The sequence below is a fragment of the Gouania willdenowi genome, chromosome 12 (genome assembly GCF_900634775.1).
Source record: "Gouania willdenowi chromosome 12, fGouWil2.1, whole genome shotgun sequence".
Taxonomy (NCBI): domain Eukaryota; kingdom Metazoa; phylum Chordata; class Actinopteri; order Blenniiformes; family Gobiesocidae; genus Gouania; species Gouania willdenowi.
The window spans coordinates 10,463,250-10,481,359 of record NC_041055.1 but is presented as its reverse complement, the minus strand read 5'-3'; the positions used below and the strand labels follow the sequence as shown (position 1 = coordinate 10,481,359).

Here is an 18,110-nt window from a genome sequence, read left to right as displayed (position 1 = left end):
AAACGGTAGCTTATTAAATGCTGACAGTTCCTCACATGGGGTTGTCCTTCTTCTCTCTCTGCTTTAAGGTTCTTGTCCCATGCAATTTAAATATTTCACTGAAGTACACTCCATCTTGTTGGCAGCTTTAAAAATGTTTGTTATAGGTTAATATACAGTCTTCTAGCTACACTCATTGATAATGGCTCACATAGGTATTCTCATGGAATTCTTTCACAAAGGACAAAGCTTCCCTCTGCTGGACTCTACTGGTAATGTTATTAGTTCACAAGCACAAATAAACCCACAGCTGTTTTTGGCTGAACTTTGTGGAAGTAAAATGTATTTTTTACTAGAACAAATCTGTCAATGCTCTAATGAAGGTATGAATATGTTCCAGTATGGATTTGTTGTAAAGAAATCAGCTCAAATGATCTCAATGAGAACTGGTTTTCTCGTAACTCAATGCTGCATGTACCCAGATAGCACACACATACGTCTCACTGATGTCGGTATTCTACTCCTAATGCGTCATTTTCTGTGTTTTTTCCCCCAAAATCTGTGATACCACTTATAAAATTGTAGAACTGTAAAATGTCACTTCCATGAAGCTGTTTTTGTGCCGGGGCTCTTTTGGCTATGCTGCTGAAAATACATTTGTGATCATGAACTGTGCCTCTCTTTATTTTGTCCACACGTAATAAGCTATTTAGTGGTAGTATATTGATTTTTTTGTTGTTGTTGTGATATTGCCATATTCCTATCAGAAATACTCAACTATGAATATGGAGATATTTATACTAATTGAATGATCCAAGCTAAATAAAGGTTAACATAAGCTGTAGAGAGGCCGCGCTGAGCATTTCTAATCCATTGTCCAAACATCGGCCAAACGCCGATGTCTCCGCGACGTCTGCCCAATGAGCAAACGCTCTCTCGCCGATGAAACTTCATTCATCGTGCCAACTTTGGCGAGATGTATGTGTGCTATCAGGGTAGATTGTGTTACTACACTTTCTCTTTCACCCAAAAATGTGTGTAAGGTTTTATATGTTACAATAGTTATTCATAGAGTATACATGACAGAGTTTCACATAAATCAGGAAAAAGTTTTTTCCAGAATCCGAATCAGAAAAAGTTTTATTGCCAAGTAGAGTTTTCACAATACAAGGAATTTGTTTTGGTGGTTGAAAAACAGCAGCAATATAGTAATAATAATAACAATAATAATAATAATAATTAGGGATGTAACGATTAATCGTAAGGCAGTTAAAAATCGATTCATAGGTATCACGATTGATATCGAGCTTCTGAAAATTGAATCGCAGTACTTTTTTTTAACCAGCAGTGTAGGAGGCGGGCGGAGTCTGCTAATACTTTCTTTCTGGCTGCCTTCTACTCTTAAACATGTTCATAAATGATTCCTTACCCCTTCAGCACCGAAAGAATATCTGCAATATTACATGAATATCTGTAAAAGTCACGTTATTCTATTAGCTCTGTCTGCTAGCATAGCATCTCTTCTTCACTGCTTGATTAGCTGCATGCCAACCGACCACTGGGTTACCAGCGCCCTCTGCTGGTTCAAACAAATATCTGACTTAAATACAGGGCAATGACTTTTTTTTTTTTTTTTAAAGTCCAATCGTTAAGGCACAAAATACATTTTCAGTTGCACTTTTAAAAAGAAAAATAACTATTATGCAGTTTTGCATTGTTTATTATAGAACCAGAATTTAATTTAATAAGCTTCTTCTTCATTTGTATTATCCCTTTATTTATTTAATTCAAGATTTATTTTTAGTTAAATTGCATTATTTTGAATAGTTTATCAAGGGATTCTTTTGACAATGAAAAATAAAAGGAAAATAGTACAGTATTTCCCCCCCCAAAAAATAAAGGAATATTTTTCAATCATCATTTGTCTACAGTCTCATTTTGTAAAATAAATCGTGAGAGAATCGTATCGTGAACCCAGTATCATGAATCGAATCGTATCGGGAGTTGAGTGAATCGTTACATCCCTAATAATAATAAATGAATGAGAAAAAAATCCAGGGAGTAAATATAAATGATCAAAAGAGGATTATAATTGTACATGTGCCAAAAGATATCATGAACTAGGAATTATCATCCAGGATATGAAACTTTTGTTTCCATTTGCAGTTCTTCACATTTCATTATTTTTTATTTCCTTTACGTCAAACAGAAATGCTCATCTGTGTGTATAACCCTGGAATGTAAAACGTGTGTTTTTAAAACACGTTATTCTCAGTCTGTGGGAGATAGACAAACAACATATGAATGATTGATTTGTCTCAACATTAACATTTTCAAAGGTTAATGGTGAAACTGGTGAAATGCTAAGTATGGCGAATGGGTGTGTTGGCAGCACTTTAATGAAGATCTTTGTTAGAAAGGTTAGACTGGCATTGTGAATGTTGTGTTCAGTGATGAAATGAGAAACAATGCAGAGTTTAGTCTTCAGTGTTTGTGTACTGATGCTTGTTCTTTTGCAATTTTACAAACTGCAACTTTTAATAAATTTGCGAGATATTTATTCATTCAGAAATACTGTTTGATTTGAAACTAACTAGATTATATTTCATTTTTCAGTCTCAATCCTGTGAAGTGATTTAATTTGACACTGCACTCTTGCACTTTAGGCTTGACTAATGTCTAAACAGGGCTCTGAATAAATAAATACATCTGAATTAGATGTCTGGCTGAGTTATTTGTCGACAATTTCTTAAGTGACAACTAGAGTATGAAAAAATCTAAATACATTATACAGGTTAGAGGAAGATCTTAAGCAGTGCCCAACTCTTTTCAAATTCAAGAAAAAGTATAAAGAAAAAGTTTTACTTGAATATAGTGCCGATGAAAGGATTTAAATTCTATTTGCTACGTAAACAGTTGCATGATGCAGAAGCTGTACATGCGCCTGGTTATGGATATCATTATGTTGCTTGATTATTTCTTCGGATGGAAAATGTAACCACTATTTTTGTTTACGCAAGAGTATAGTAAAACTGTGAAAGTACTGTATGGATAAAGTACTCTAAGAAAAAAAAAATTTTTTTTCTTCCTTTTTAATTATTATTTAGAATATAAGCGGATTGTGCAATATCACCAGGAAATGTAACCTTTTATTATATTGATTACGGGATAGGCGTATATAAGCTTTTGGCTTCAGCCTATTCCCTTTTTGAGCTACTGTAACAGAATAATGTGAATGTGAATGTTGTAGGAATGTAAAATGTAAATTGCTCAAAAAATCAAAATCAAAAAAAAAAAATAAATAAAATAAAATAAAAAAAAATAAAAAATAAATAAAAAAATTAGACATTGATACTTTTGTTGACTAATAAAAACCAAACTTTAATCACAAATAATATTCTTTTTGGGAAGGTATTCAATCAAAACTACTTACATGTTGATACCATCCCAGATCAGGTTGATAAATGGTAATTGGTGCTTTTTCAAATACATCTTTTTTTAAAGAAAACGTGCTTCAGATGAGTTCATATTAAAGGCATAGATGTGTGCATTTTTTATTGGAAACAGAACTATTTAAGTCAGACAAATTGAGTTTTAATTCAGATTCCTATTTTTATGAAAGCATAATTAAGTAGGGACAACCAAATGAAATCTGAGTTTTAAGCACTTATAACAGAACACCGAACGTTTTGTTATTGTACAGAATTACACACTCCATCTGACTATCCTCCTCTATTACAAAAACAGTTCAAATTACAGTTAAAGTTCCAAAATGACTCCTTGTATTTTATTGCAGCTTGCATTAATTATGTCTTTATGCCTTCTTTTACCTTTGTAAATCTCTAAAATCAGGAACATCTTTACTCAGAGTGAGGCTGCATTTCTTACAGATTCGATTACTGTCCATACAGGGCCGCGGGAAGTGGGGGTGCTAGGGGTGCTGCAGCACCCCTAGTGGCGAGAAAATTATTATTCTTTTTATTTATTTTTTTATTTTTTTACTGGCATGTTTTATTATACAACATGATTTATACTTTGTGCACTGCTGATTAGTCCATATTTGTTCTTTTTCTTCTGGGGACAATAACTGGTTTATAATAGTCAAATATGTGGGGGAAATAAACAATATATAAATATTTATATATATATACATACATATAGTAATATACAAAATAAAATTGAGCGAAGAGAGGGACAAAAAATTTAGCCAATTAAAAATATTTTGCACAATTTATAAATTCCTTATGAATATTTTGGGAATTGATTTTTGACACACGTAGGCTATTAGCTGTATTTTGGACTTTAACGTAATTCTCCTCTGCTACTCGATGAAGGCGGTCACATTTTTAAACTGTACCTGGCAGATAAAATCTGACTTCTGATTCTTTTTAGGCCTGATCAACACAGGTTCACGTTCACGGAAGTTACTTGTCAACGTCAGGCAGGCTCGTGGTCAATGAGTAAAGAGGTTTCCATGCAGCAACATACAGCCATGGCAGCAGCAGACCAGTACATTTACAGTCTAATGACAGAAACGAGGAGGAAATATGGCATTGAAACATGTTTGATCCAAGACGAGGTAGCTGACTCGTATGGATCTGCACCACCAATATAGCGTAACTTTTCCAAATATGGTGCCCTTTCCTGCAGACCAAGTCCTTTCCTGTATACCTTTGCATCTGTAACGCATTTTGAGGAGCTTTTTTGTGGTTTGTCCAACGCAGTGTTTACCTCCTATTGCTGCCAACATCGCCGCGCATCCGGGTTACTGCCTGGAACGTGACGTCGGTGAAAACCCTCTATAGAGTGACATGACTTAGATGGTGCAGTGACTCATGTCAGCTGACCAAATCATTGTTATAGCATTATTGTGAATACACGTACTGTATATTCATCTGAGAACTGATGATGTCTGTGCGTTACAGACCCTGGCTGTGTGCACTGAAGTGTATATGACAATAAAGTAGTGAATCTCAATCCACTTATTTATTTTTAAAATGTATTTTAAATAGGCCTGTAGCCTCATACATTTTTGTCCAAAAAAACAACCAATTTTTTCTCACAGCATCTCCTGTTCAAAATGACTTCCAACGGCCCTGTGTCCATATGTTTCAGTAACTCATGAAAACGTTTTGTTAATCCAGAATACTTATAGCAGGAGAGGGAATATAGAATAGAATAGAATTTCAAATCCTCCTGTCATCATTTAAAGCTCTTAATGGTCAAGCTTCAATATAGCCAAGATCTGTTCGTAGCCAATATTGTAGAACACTCCAGAGCAACTAAACGTTGAATGAGAAGCAGAGCGTTCATCTATCAGGCTCCTCGCGTTAAGAACCAGCTCCCAGTTTTGGTAGAAGAGGTCATTACCCTCTCCACTTTTAAGTCTGAACTTTAGACCGATAGTACTTATTTATTACAGCATATTGTTTCATTATTTAATCTCTTTTTTTATCCACGCTTGGCTCTATCTTCTCCTTCTTGGGTGAATCTGAGGTAAGGTCCTCTCCTTTTTCATTATTAGTTAGCAGACCAAAATAGATCAAATAAGGCTTCAAACCAATCATTTGGAAGTGAGGTTTGGGGTGCGAGAGAGCTTTTTTGTTCTCTCTCCACAGTCTTTCACAAGTAAATGTTAATGCTTTAATACCTAGGTTCTCAAAGCGGGGCGCGCAAATTGTCATGGCGTACGGTGAATAGAAATTAAAAACAGCCTGTAAACCTTGAAAAGTAAAGTATGAATAGAGCAGCAGTCAGGAGCCTACATGCAATGCCACAAATCACACATAGGCCTCTGTAATACTGCCCTCTAGTGGGGACAGTGAAGCAATTTTGTCAAAAAAGTGCAAATATGACAAAAGCAACATTGCTTTGCGCTAGCCAAACGTGCTGTGAAGACCGTGATGCCCTTTGCCGCCATGCACTCCTCTACTTGTGTGAAAGTGGAGAGAAAAACAGAACAAGACGTTGCGTGGGGAACGATTAAAATTCAGCCAAACATTACAGAGTTCTGTGCATCCTATCAACCTCTCATTTCACGTTAAAGTTGTAGTGAGGTTTCAGGCTGATGACTATCTTGTATTACTGCTATATGTTCAATCGATTTCTTGCTGAAAATACCAGTAAGCTAAATAATTAAATAAATCAGGTGATAATTCTGAATAAGATGTTTTCTTGTGTGCTCACAGGATATTATTGCTTTTTAAAAAAAATTATTATTATATTTATTTATTTAATATTATACCGTATAGGATAGGTAAAATTCAGAGACAAATTTTACCGTAGGGCTACAATGTATATGACGTTACTTTATTATGTTTTTTAAGTGTGCAGGACCATGGGGTACATGGCTTCAGGTTAAAAATTAGAAGGGGTACAGGACTATGAAATGTTTGGGAACCACTGCTTTAATACAATAATTAATAACTTTCTCTCTCCTCTATCATTTATTTCCTATTTATCCTGACATTGGAGCAAAATACATATGCAGCTTCTGACTTGCTTATTCCTGTTTAGAGTAAGGAGGTGGCGTCTACCTCCAAATCTCAATGGGTGCTATGCAGGGGAGAAACTGTTCCTGATTGGCAAGACTGTGTTTGTCAAAAGAAAAGTCCTTGCACAAAAAACATTGGAATGACATTAGAATAAATGTGAAGTTGTACATTTTGCAATTGTTGAAAGTTGAGATGAACACTTTATTGACCTCAAAGAGAGTGAGTTTCACTTCTACTGTGTGCCCAAAAGAGGGTGCTCATGTTGTACAGAGCTTGTGATGTGTGTGGCTTGACAAGATGAACCAATTAATACAAGTCAAAAATGAGCTTCAGTTTAAGAATAATAACTGCTAGTGTGTTATTAGAAATGTATTTTGAACACAGTGATGTTATTGGGTGGTATTACCCCAAACCCATGGAGCAGGAGGCAAATAAAAGATCTTTAATGCCATTCTGAGTCTCCCAGCTGTGATTCACAAGGAGGTTTCCTGCTGGGATGACTTCAGGCTTCTTCCTGCTGCTGACCCTCCTGCTGGGTTTTAGCATGACATCAGACTGCATTGTGATGCTATACAGATTACAAACTATCTATTTCCACCCCTGACAGTCCCTCTGTGCTCACAGAGCAGACAGATTATCAAAGGTGGGGGATCTGCTTTGCTGGGGGTCATAATCTTTGAATAGGATTTAGAGTCAAAGGGCCACAATTACTTTTCTTTCCAGAGAAATAACTTGCTACCACCTTTGAGGGGAGTTGTTAACTTCCAAGTCTTGATTAAAGATGCATTGACAACCTATGGTAGTTTGCAGGGACAAGTAGCAGATCTCTGAACCGTCTGACACACACAAAAAGTTACATTTGTGCCTTCAGTCAGTTTGAAAGAATCCAAATAATCCCACATAATTGATTAAAAAAACGTGCAAACACCATTCACATAGGACAGGAATGGGAAATTGTATCACAACAGGGGCCAAAATAATGTGATTGTTTCTGATCCAAGGGCCACATTATCAACATTCATGTCAGCATATAGAATAATGATTGATTCCTCCTAGGGCTGGGTGATTTTGATTTGATTTCTTTTTTTTTTTTTTTTTTTTTTTTTTATCCTCAAGTGTTAAAATGCATAAAACAATCCCAAAATAAAAAGTAAATGAGGCTCTGCCATTCAACAATTTCAAGGATTAGGATTTAAGGGGACCAACTAACTCGAAAAAATCAAAATAAATAACTAAAGTAAATAACCAGCACCCCTCCTCATCCCCCATTAGACTCCTCCACCACAGAGATGCAGTGAGTCCAACCGGGCTCTACATCTTCCCTCCCTTTGCTGTCACTTTTCAACATGTCTTTAACTTCCTTCCATGAGAGCACCTTCATATTTAAGAATTTCTCTGCCCCTTTTACGATTATCTTAATTTCTTTCATTTCTGTTTGGCCTGGTCATTGTAATTGATCACATATGCAGTAAATAAGACGAACTTATTCAAAGACTGATATCCTCCTTTCTCTGGTTGATCGCCATTGTTAGTTTTTTGCCCACTCCTCTCTCTGCTCCTGTTTTGCTTCTGTTACAATGTTTCCCTTTACCTTTCTCTCTTCTTTTTCCTTCTGTACTCTTTTCATTGCTTCAGCATCGCTGATGTCATTAAACCTTTTCACTTTCTCCCCTTCCTCTGCTTTCTTCCTTATTTCACACTTTCTGTCCCTAACTCGATGCTCCCCTCCACAGTTGCTACATTTGGGCTGCAACACCTTCAATGCATTCCTCCAGCTTGTGTTCCTCACTGTAATTTGGAAATCACTGGCTAAAAATGTGGTGGGGAAAATTTGCAAAATAAAAATCATTTTGAGCTACAAATTTGATAAATTGATTACATATTTTTTTTGCCCTGCCCTAATTCCTTCCTGTATTAATATACGTATACATGTGTTCATGTAATTTGTTGTATTTTTCTGTCATTCTCCATTTTTGTTTTTGATTTGCGTGTTTTTGGGGTCACTTTCTGTATTTTTGTTGATTTTGTATTTTCCTGTTATTTTGTGTATTTTTTTGACAGTTTGCGTGTAGTTATTCTGTAATGTAATTTTTTTTAAGTAGTTGTTTTTTTTCTGTGTTGTCATTTTGTGTTTTATGAGTCATTTTGTGTATTTTAGGAATTTTCGTGTGTGTTTCTGTGCATTTTGCTGTCCAAATTAGTTTTGCGTGTTTTGGGAGTTATTTTGTGTCTTATGTTGGGCTATATATTCCTTCCAACTTCTTGAAAAACATTTTTGGAGGATCTGTTTTGGTGGCCGCATGTGGCCCCCGGACCGCCAGTTGACTTTTGTCTGACACAGGTCATGGTGTCGATTCCACAAATTCCAAGAGAGAAGAAGACCATCCAAACCCCCGGATGGACCCTTCATTTTTAATGCTGCAGAGTATATAATACGCATATGAAAACCAGCTCCCACTATTCATGTTGATGTTTTACAAACACATCCAAGCAGTACATTACAAATAAATGCAAGTATGATGAAACACCCTGATGGGGAAAAAAAAAAAAAATCAGAAAGTCTTGTAGTTGTGGTGTCCAGTGAAATTCTTATCTTAAAAATGGTGCTCCCTGTAGGAGAGGGACCATTAACATAGGAAGGTGGGTGTGGATGGGTGAAATAGCTGGTTAATATGCATTTGTATAAAGAGCAAGTGAAAGGAAGCGGGTAGGGGGAGGAGGTAAGACTCAACAAGGAGGTAAAATACTGACGTGTGTTTACATTTGATATCAGAAAAGATCATAAATTGGTTTATGGACAAAAACACTGCAAGAGAAACGTATTTAGTGAGTAATTTTGGTTAAGTATGGATTGTTTTTTATTTACAATAAAGACCAAAGACATCTCTTTTTTTTTTTTTTTCCTTTTTTTACCTGTTATTAAACTAAAAACTAAAATTTTTTATTGTGACCACGACATACTAGAAGACCAGGGTGCTGAGTGGCCCTCGTCGATACCTTGTTGCTTTTATCCATGTTATACAACCATTAAAAGTGTCAATGTCAACTGTGTCAACTGGGAACAGTATTAATAATCTTATTAATTAGTATTTTGTGAGCACAACTAGTGTTTTGTTGCCGCAAAGTAACATTTTGTGGACACAAACTAGTATTTCAGGGCCACAATGCTCCGTATAGTAACACTACTGGATTTCTGTTCCAGTGTTAATCATTTATACATTTTGTCTGTTGGGATTTTTCACGACACCCTTGAAGTCACCACAAATGCAATAATAAATATTACGTAGAGGTTATGATGTTATCTCTAGATTAAATGTATAAGTTATCAAGCTATTCTATTTGCTTTCAACCTGACAACAATCTGATTCAGAGTCAAACAAAGAAGTCCTCGGTTAAATAATTTCTCAGCTCTTTTCCTGGACATTACAATGTAAAGATTAGGATAAAGACTAAAACCAGGCACTTCAGAGACTTTCAGAAAGATCTATAAATTCTGTGAAAACCACACTTTGTATCTTAAACTTAGTATTTAGAGATATTGGCTGATTCAGGCGTTTTGTTTTCTGGTACTTTCTTCTTTTTCCTTCACTTCTATGTTTTTGACTCTATAACTGTCAAAATACTCCAAAATTTGCACTTTAAAATATCGGATGACGGAGAACATTTTATTGGGTATGAATTAATAATTGCTTAAATAATCTTAAACAGTCTGATATATAAACTGAAAGGTAAACAATGTTTTTTTTTAATGTTAACAAAAATGTCAGAAATGTTTGTTTCTTGAATGGTTTGCCAAACCAAAAAAACATTTTAATAAGAATATTAAATACATATATTAGCTTTGATAAATTATATATGAAATGTGATATTGATGATTGCAGTATCTGTTCAAATGCAGGTTTAATGATTGGTGTGAATAAAATAAAAAGGAGTTTATGCTAAGTTAGGTAACTATTGTGCCTAGAAGTGAATGTGTGGGACTATTTACTTGGTTTTGGTGGAACGACAACCTGTTGGTGGAAAATATTTTATAAATGTAACTTGAAATGAATCAAATAAGTTACCTAAAATGGCATCCCTGGACTAACTCCTATATATAAAACAAGTTTGTCTCTTCTGGTCTAAATCCATTGTGCAAACTCTCCTCATTGTGAAAAAGCTGCATTCTTCTGTCTCCTGTGATTTGCATGAGTTGCTGGGTTTTTGGGGCAGTTTCTGTTTGTTGATTGCAGCCACAGAGACAGGAAGCAGGGGGCGGGGCTTAAAGAAACACCTGGGGAGTGTTGAACAGCTGCTCACAGCTGCAGGACAGGATCACTCCAGCTTCTCCACTGCTCTGCTGAGAGCAGGTTCACCTCCTCCACTGGTGCATCAGAATAAAGCAAAGATTTGAACCCTTTGGATATTTTACCATCATCTGGTTTCACAGATCAACAAGATTTTTTTTTTTGATGATATTTTGTGAATTTGAAGGGATTTCGAAATGACTTGGATGGAGCTGCTCAGGTAATCCCAGTGATACCATGTGAAACAATCAAGTTTCTGTTTCTGCCAGTCAATGCTGATCATTTGGTTTTTCACAGGATAGTCCTCTGTGCTCTGATGCATCTCCAGACCTCTGCTCTGCCAGCTTCAGGTCAGTTCATCTCACTCCATCACACCCATGTCTCACCCACAACCTTCCATTGACATTTAAATCTCTGCAGGAAATAAGCCATGAAAGGTTTCACACCCTGGGAAACAGGACATTCCTCTCTAGCTTTAGATGATACAAATGTAAAGGATTTAGTCACATGAAGCAGGGATTCTCAACTGGTGGGTCGTGGACCTGTACTGAGTGGGTCGCAGACAGCCAGTCAAAAATAAGTAAATACCTAATGTCTCTCATGTTGGGCTCGTCTTTTATCTTGAAAAAAACTTTTCTATTGACAGGCATGCTGTGAAATGCATGTTGCACAGGAAAAATATATAGATTAAGATTATATATGTGTTTTGAATAGCTATTTTTGAAAAACTAAATTTGGTTTGTTGAATTCTAAAAAAAAAAAGAAAGTTGGTCGCGATTTAATGAAAAATATGTGTCCCAGGGTGAGATCAGTGGAGAACCACTGACGTAAAGCACATTTCACTATTGATTTCTTTACTCAATTGTTTGCCGATAATAACTTTTCACCTGCAGCAAAATGAAAAACTTTATTTACTTTTTGCTTCAGGTGTCATTTTCCTTCATTTAGTGACATTATTAAGATGACTGTAATATTTCAGTGTGAAAAATGTCAAAGGTGCGTTTCGTATTTCAATTTGTCACTAAATGTCTTATTTTATGTCTCACATGTGTAAAGTGTCTTTGAGCACCTGTAAAAAAAAAAACTAACGCTTTCTGAAAAAATTCATGAAAAATGTATTACTCTTTTATTCTTAAATCAGATCCATTGGAGGTACTTTTGTGTGCATATTTAATAAATCGCACACATTTTTCTAAAATGCATTTGATGCATGCAATTTTAGGACTTGTGCTAAGAATGAAGGACAACAAAAAAAATCTGTTTTTATAATGATAATTATGTAATAATACAAAAAAATAAATAGTTAAGTAGTAAAGTATATTTTGTGTTCATTTTTGAAATATTTAAGTGAATGTTTGATGTAATATCAGTATTAGTCTTCATACACATATATCTAAGTTTTAATAGTGAAGTGCTTGTGTCTGTTCTATGGCAGACAGCACCCACAGAGGGATGGTCAGGCCACTGCAGACCTAAACATGGCCAGTGGAAAAGACGGATTAATCTGCAGGACTTAGTAAAGCTCTTGGGATGTTTGTTTGTGTTCTTAGAGAAACCCTGTAGCTGCTCCTCCTGAGGTCTAGCAGGAAGATTGACGCATCAAAATAATAGGGATAGGGTTTAATGTGACTTTTAATCAAAAGCTAAAACCTTTGAATCTGTTCTTTCCAGGCTGTGAAGGAAACACGTGCACCAGCAGTCCGACCTTCCCTTCTTTACCCCCTTTATCTTTCTCATCCTCCTCTTCCTCCATGTCCCTGCCATCCACGTCATTGTTGAAGAAATCCCTGCAACCCTCACAGGACTTTTTGAATGAGTTTGTTCAGGTGAACTCTCCAAACAGCGGGGACCGTAAACACCGCGACGCCAGTGCCGTCCTGCCCTTCATCGGCCTCACCAACAGTGAGTTCACATTGTTGCACAGATGCTGCAAATACACGGAGATACTGTATCGTACACAGAAGTGACTTCAGCTGACCTGGACTAACACATTTATATACTTTCAAAAACACCTTTAAGTTTAATTCCACATTTATGGCACTTTATTATTATTTTAGTTCCTCAAACTGTTTGTGCCATAGTATATAGTCATCTTAAAGATTTCAATCATTGTTTTAATCAGAAATAAAAAAAAAAAAAGAATGGGTTAAAAGTAACCAAAAATGGTAGAAAATGTGGTGAAAAAGGATTTTAAAAACCACAGAAATTGGTAAAAAGTTTCTAATTTGTGTGGCCAAGAACAAAACAGAAAAAGTGGTTAAAAGGGTTTAAAGTGTCAATACTGGCTTAAAAGTGGCAGAAAAAACTGGCAAATAATAGGCATGACCAGGGCTTTAAATGATCTGTTTAGATCAGCAGCCAGCATGGCTAGTTGATTCTTAAATTATGAGACAGAATAGATTTAAGCGTTCATGTTTCTTTAAATAGTTTTTATTTTAGTTGATTGCAGAAATACATTGAGATGGTAAAAAAATAAAAACATTTAATTGAAAAACAATGTTGTAAAGTGCAATATGGAACTTTGGGTGTGTCGGAGAAGTGAACCTTTCATAAAGTAAGTTAAACAAACTTAACTCGGATGAAAATTGGATCCCTGGAACACTGTTTGAAGTTAGAAAGAATAGAAGTAATCAGTACTAAGAATTACATGTACTGTAGAGAAAAAAAATGTTTTACTAACATGCATGCTCTTTAAATGTAAACAAATCCCACTCCCCACAAACAGTATAATGCACATTTTAAAGGTGAACAAATCATCAAATACCAGCCACTCATGACCCGACATCCATTTAGTAATAAAACTCCTCAATTTCTTCTACTTTTCAGATACTCTTTCATCTTCATTTTCCCCTGTGTCGGCATCAGCCTTCCTTTTTTTGCAGTTCAGGTTTTTCAACACCCATTTGATAAATATCTCCACATGTATGTTTGTTTTTTCCTAACTAATTTTACAACATAATATCAGCTCCTATTGTATCTTTTGCGCTGCTCCGAAACCAAACCATAACATTTAGCGTCAGCACATATGTATGACACGTTACATTGTATGACACGTCACAACATAGTGTTCATGTGAATGTAGTATTAGTACAACCAGCAGTGTTGCCAGATATACATTACGTTTTAAAGCCTAAACATGCACAAACACTCTCAAAATGATCGGCGGAAAAAAGCCCAATCTGGCAACAATGACTTGTCGCATCGTTTCTTCAGTCTGCCGATTCAAACAGACGCAGTGGTAATTGTTTCATTCTTCACCAGCTAGTAACGCTACATTGTGACCCGCCAAAGTACATTTTTACTTGCATATAGCGGGTGTGCGGGTGTTAATTTAAAGCTCAGGGAATGACGTATCGTGAATGTGGGTAATTTGACAAAAATAAGCATGAAATATGGCGAAAAGAGGTTAAAAGTGACAATAGTGGATCAACATATGCGACACTCGATGGGAAAAGTGGTGGAAACGGTATGCTGAAAATGTCTTGAAAGTGGAAAACATATGCAGAAAAGGCAGGAATGGGAGTAATAAGGCAACAATGCATTAAAAGAAGCGAAAATAGAGAAAGAGATTAAAATAGGTTAAAATATGGAAAGTTTGGTGTAGCAGCAGAAAAAAGGTAAAAAAAAAAAAGCAAAAATGGGCTCAAATTGTTCAAAAAATATTGTTAGTTCCTTGAAGGCATCTGGCGACCCACTCTCAGTGTCTTGAGAACCCCTGCTTTAGAACACCACAAAATCAAATTCATCAGTCAAATTATTACGGGGCAATGTGGGTAAAGTGCTTTGCTCAAGGGCAAGAACAAAAACTATGCTTCACAACACATCTTCTTTGAAGAGGAATAATAATAACAGTAATATAAGAATATCAATTAAAAAAGTAAATAATCAATAGTGGTAAAATTGGTTGTGGGGGAGGCATGATTTTCCATATACAACTGAAAAAATATTGAAAAGATAAAAGAAGTATTAGAACATATATTTAAATCAAGAGTTATCAATAGCTATAGCAAATATTAAAAATAAATATTGCACTTTTGAAATTTAAATCACCTGTTGCTAACTGTGCACTGTTAGCATTGCATAAACATGAAAACCACTTAAAAAAACCTTGAACACATGCATATGCATTGCACTTCTGCATAAAACGTTATCAATATTAACTTGTTTTGTAGATAAGTAGTTTGTTTCAAGCTAATCTGTAAATTTTTCTGTGTAATGTGCTATATTTGAGCTTAATGACCACATTACATGTATATATTTTGTTTGGTGAGGAATGTGGTGGTACAAAACTTTAGATTAGTTTGAGATCAGATGAATTTTTTCTTCAGTTTGCTAATATAAAAAAAAAACTCTAATGTAAGTCACTTAAGTTGGTAACGACCACTGTCGCATACACTGTCATAGGAGGAACTCGAATAAGGTGAAAATATAACTTTTATCACAAACTTTTTTCTTTTTTTTCCCCGTTACTCAACAAAGCAATGTTTTCACTTGTTTTATTGCTGTTGGTGGTTGAGTTTTGCTGTTTTGCTGCTACTTTCAGAGGTTTGCTCACAATGTGTGTGTGTGCGTTTGCTGATGTAGAGCAGAGGAGCACAGGAATGTGGGGCCAGATGGAGACTCTGGTTTATCTCAAAGTGAAAGGGAGGAAAAACAAGTGACCCCATCCCTATGTGAAAGCAGTGACTCTGAGGGCTCTAAAAGGACGGCTCCCACAGCAGCTGCTACTTTTGTAATCGACAATGAGATCACTCACTTCAGACATTCAAAACACTTTGTTTTAAATATAACATGCTTTTACAGTAGATGAAAACATTGTGCTTGTAATTGGGCAATCTCTAACTGCAGCACACATCTGGACATTAAGTGATGGGTGAACAAAATCCACACCTCATTAGAATTATATTATTATACTGTATATAACTATAAAACAGTGATTTTTTTTTAAATAACAAACTTTACATTACGAATACGAATAGTGTCAGGGTTATGGTTAGGAATTTAATAAATAGAAAAAAAATGAAAAAAGTCATTTTTTCAATTTTTCTAATTAGGGGTCGGGATTTTGTTTACGTTCGATTTTGGCCGTTGGAATTTGTCCAATGGGGATTTTGTCTTGGATTGAAATGAATTGAGAATACAGTTGTATTTTGGTTGTATTTGACACAGGCTAAAGTGTTTAAAGCGGACTGTTTTGTATCTTTTGTTTTAAGGTGCTGAGCAGAGCCGTAGCTGCTGTTAAAAAATGGAGGAACCTGCATCCTGGGCAGCTTCTGTGCCTGCCCCCCATTCTTTACGGGAAGAAGCTGCGAGTACGACCAACGTGTTCGGTACGAAAACTGGTCGTCTGAGTCCGTTTGCACCAATATTCAGTGGATTATGGGTGAAAACACAAGCATGACGTGAATCGCTCTGTAAATTCCAACACAAACACAAGACAAAACTCTTATCATGAATTACACTTGAAGCCATTTGACAGTAGACTTTGTTCTCGTAATTTAAAAAAGAGTTTAAATATTCACTTTCTTACAAAACAGGTTTAAGCCCAACGTTTTTAATGAAAACAAGAGCACAAACTACTCCAAATCTACTCATTGGAAGCATTTCTATCCCCAATAATAGCCGTACAGTAGCTCCAAATGTATGGACGTGATGAAATGTGCAATCAACCCGATACGGATGAAACTCTGTGGGGTAATTGAGGAACCAACCCCACTAACTGAGTCACATTTCATAAAGATTGGTCAAGTACAAACAGCGATATGACTTTTTTAAATCGCTATCCCAATGATGAGAGAGAGGGATTTTTTACATTTATTTTTAATTGAGCCAGAATCATAATATTGATCCAGATTCCCCTCCAAAATGTAATGGAATCTTCCATGGCATAAAGTCTATCTTTGGTTAAAATTTTGTCAAATTTGGTAACAGACAAATAGGGAAATACTAGTGAAAATATGACCTCCTTGATGGAGATAATAATAGTTTTTGTATTGTAAATCAAACGTTGATTAATAATAATAATAATAATTATAATACATCAATTTTATATAGCGCTTTTTTGGACACTCAAAGACACTTTACAGAATCAAGGCAGTATTCTTTCACTCCACACTTAAGAAAAACTATGCAATAAATTGTATTATTATGTCTAAAAGTATGGTATTAAGGTATTTTACTGTGCACAAGTAGGAGACGAGGCCTATTTCCAATTCACCTCTCTTGAAAGAGAGATTAATCTTGAAATAAGATTAACTATATAAAAAAAAAATGTACCCCTGGTTCAAGCATCTGGATCTACACTTTTGCCTTATGGTTGTTTGCATGTTCTCCTTGTGGGTTTTCTCTGCGTACACCAAAAACATGTCAATCAGTGTGTACATTTCCAGTAGGAGTGAAAAGGAGTGTCAGTTGCCCTGTGATGGACTGGTGTCATTTTCAGGGCGTAACGCCTGTTTAAGCCCCTGTTTAGAGCTGGTGGTGGACACCAGTAGAGCCCCGCGGGTCAGAAGAAGAATAACCATTTAAAACACTACTAGGTTCTACTACTACTACTACGTTCTTTAATGTTTGTCACATACCACTTCATTAATGCTGCTTACCTTTGTTAAGCTCATTTTAATGCTTTTGTGATGCAGACTGATTGGCTGCTTTTTTCACCTCACAGCATGACATGTTTGTGAGGGTTTCCCCCCCCCCACAGTCCAAAGACATCTAAATTAGGTTAGTTAGTGATGCTAAATTCGCTGTAGGCGTGAAGGCGTGGACAAAGGTGCTGACTTGTTACATTTTGACTCTGCCAGTAAATACTTCAGCTCCCACAAGTTTAGTCTAGAAAACGGATGGATCGATTACACCTTTTTAAAATCATTTGCTCAGTTTTTGGCTAGTTTACAGTGCAATGGTTTATAATCCATTTTCTATTTAGCAATAATACAAAAAATGTATCCAAAGGATTGTTCCAGAAACATAGCAGCATGTTAACCATATTAAGGTTTGTTTCCAGGAGCTGTGGCCTGATTCCTCATGGTGAATGGGTACAGAAGGGCTGCTCCTACTGTCGCTGTGGTTACGGAGCTCTGCACTGCTTCCCCCACATCTTCTTAAAAGACTGTGGTAAGACGAATTCAACAATCACCTACAGACAAGCTTTAGTACAGTATGCACTGGTCAGTTATTGCACTCGACACTGGTCCTTAGGTAATGTTTATCACCTGATGCTAATGTGTATATGATCAGAAGTGTGCAGTATTGGGAGTTCTTCCCAAAAATGTATTATTTGTTAATAGGGGTGTAATATAATAGTCAACTCACGGTACGATATGAAATCCTCACCATTCAGTATAAAAAA

At 35.9% G+C, this 18,110-nt stretch overlaps 1 protein-coding gene across 1 annotated transcript in view; it reads left to right on the top strand.

The window, feature by feature from the left end:
• Window positions 1–12,237: 12,237 nt before the first annotated feature.
• LOC114473680 (teratocarcinoma-derived growth factor-like) overlaps window positions 12,238–18,110 on the top strand; it is a 7,145-nt gene continuing 1,272 nt past the window's right edge. Inside the window, 5 exon segments of the mRNA XM_028463445.1 lie at window positions 12,238–12,244; window positions 12,431–12,661; window positions 15,973–15,998; window positions 16,001–16,089; window positions 17,766–17,875. Coding sequence (XP_028319246.1) covers window positions 12,238–12,244; window positions 12,431–12,661; window positions 15,973–15,998; window positions 16,001–16,089; window positions 17,766–17,875 — 463 coding nt within the window.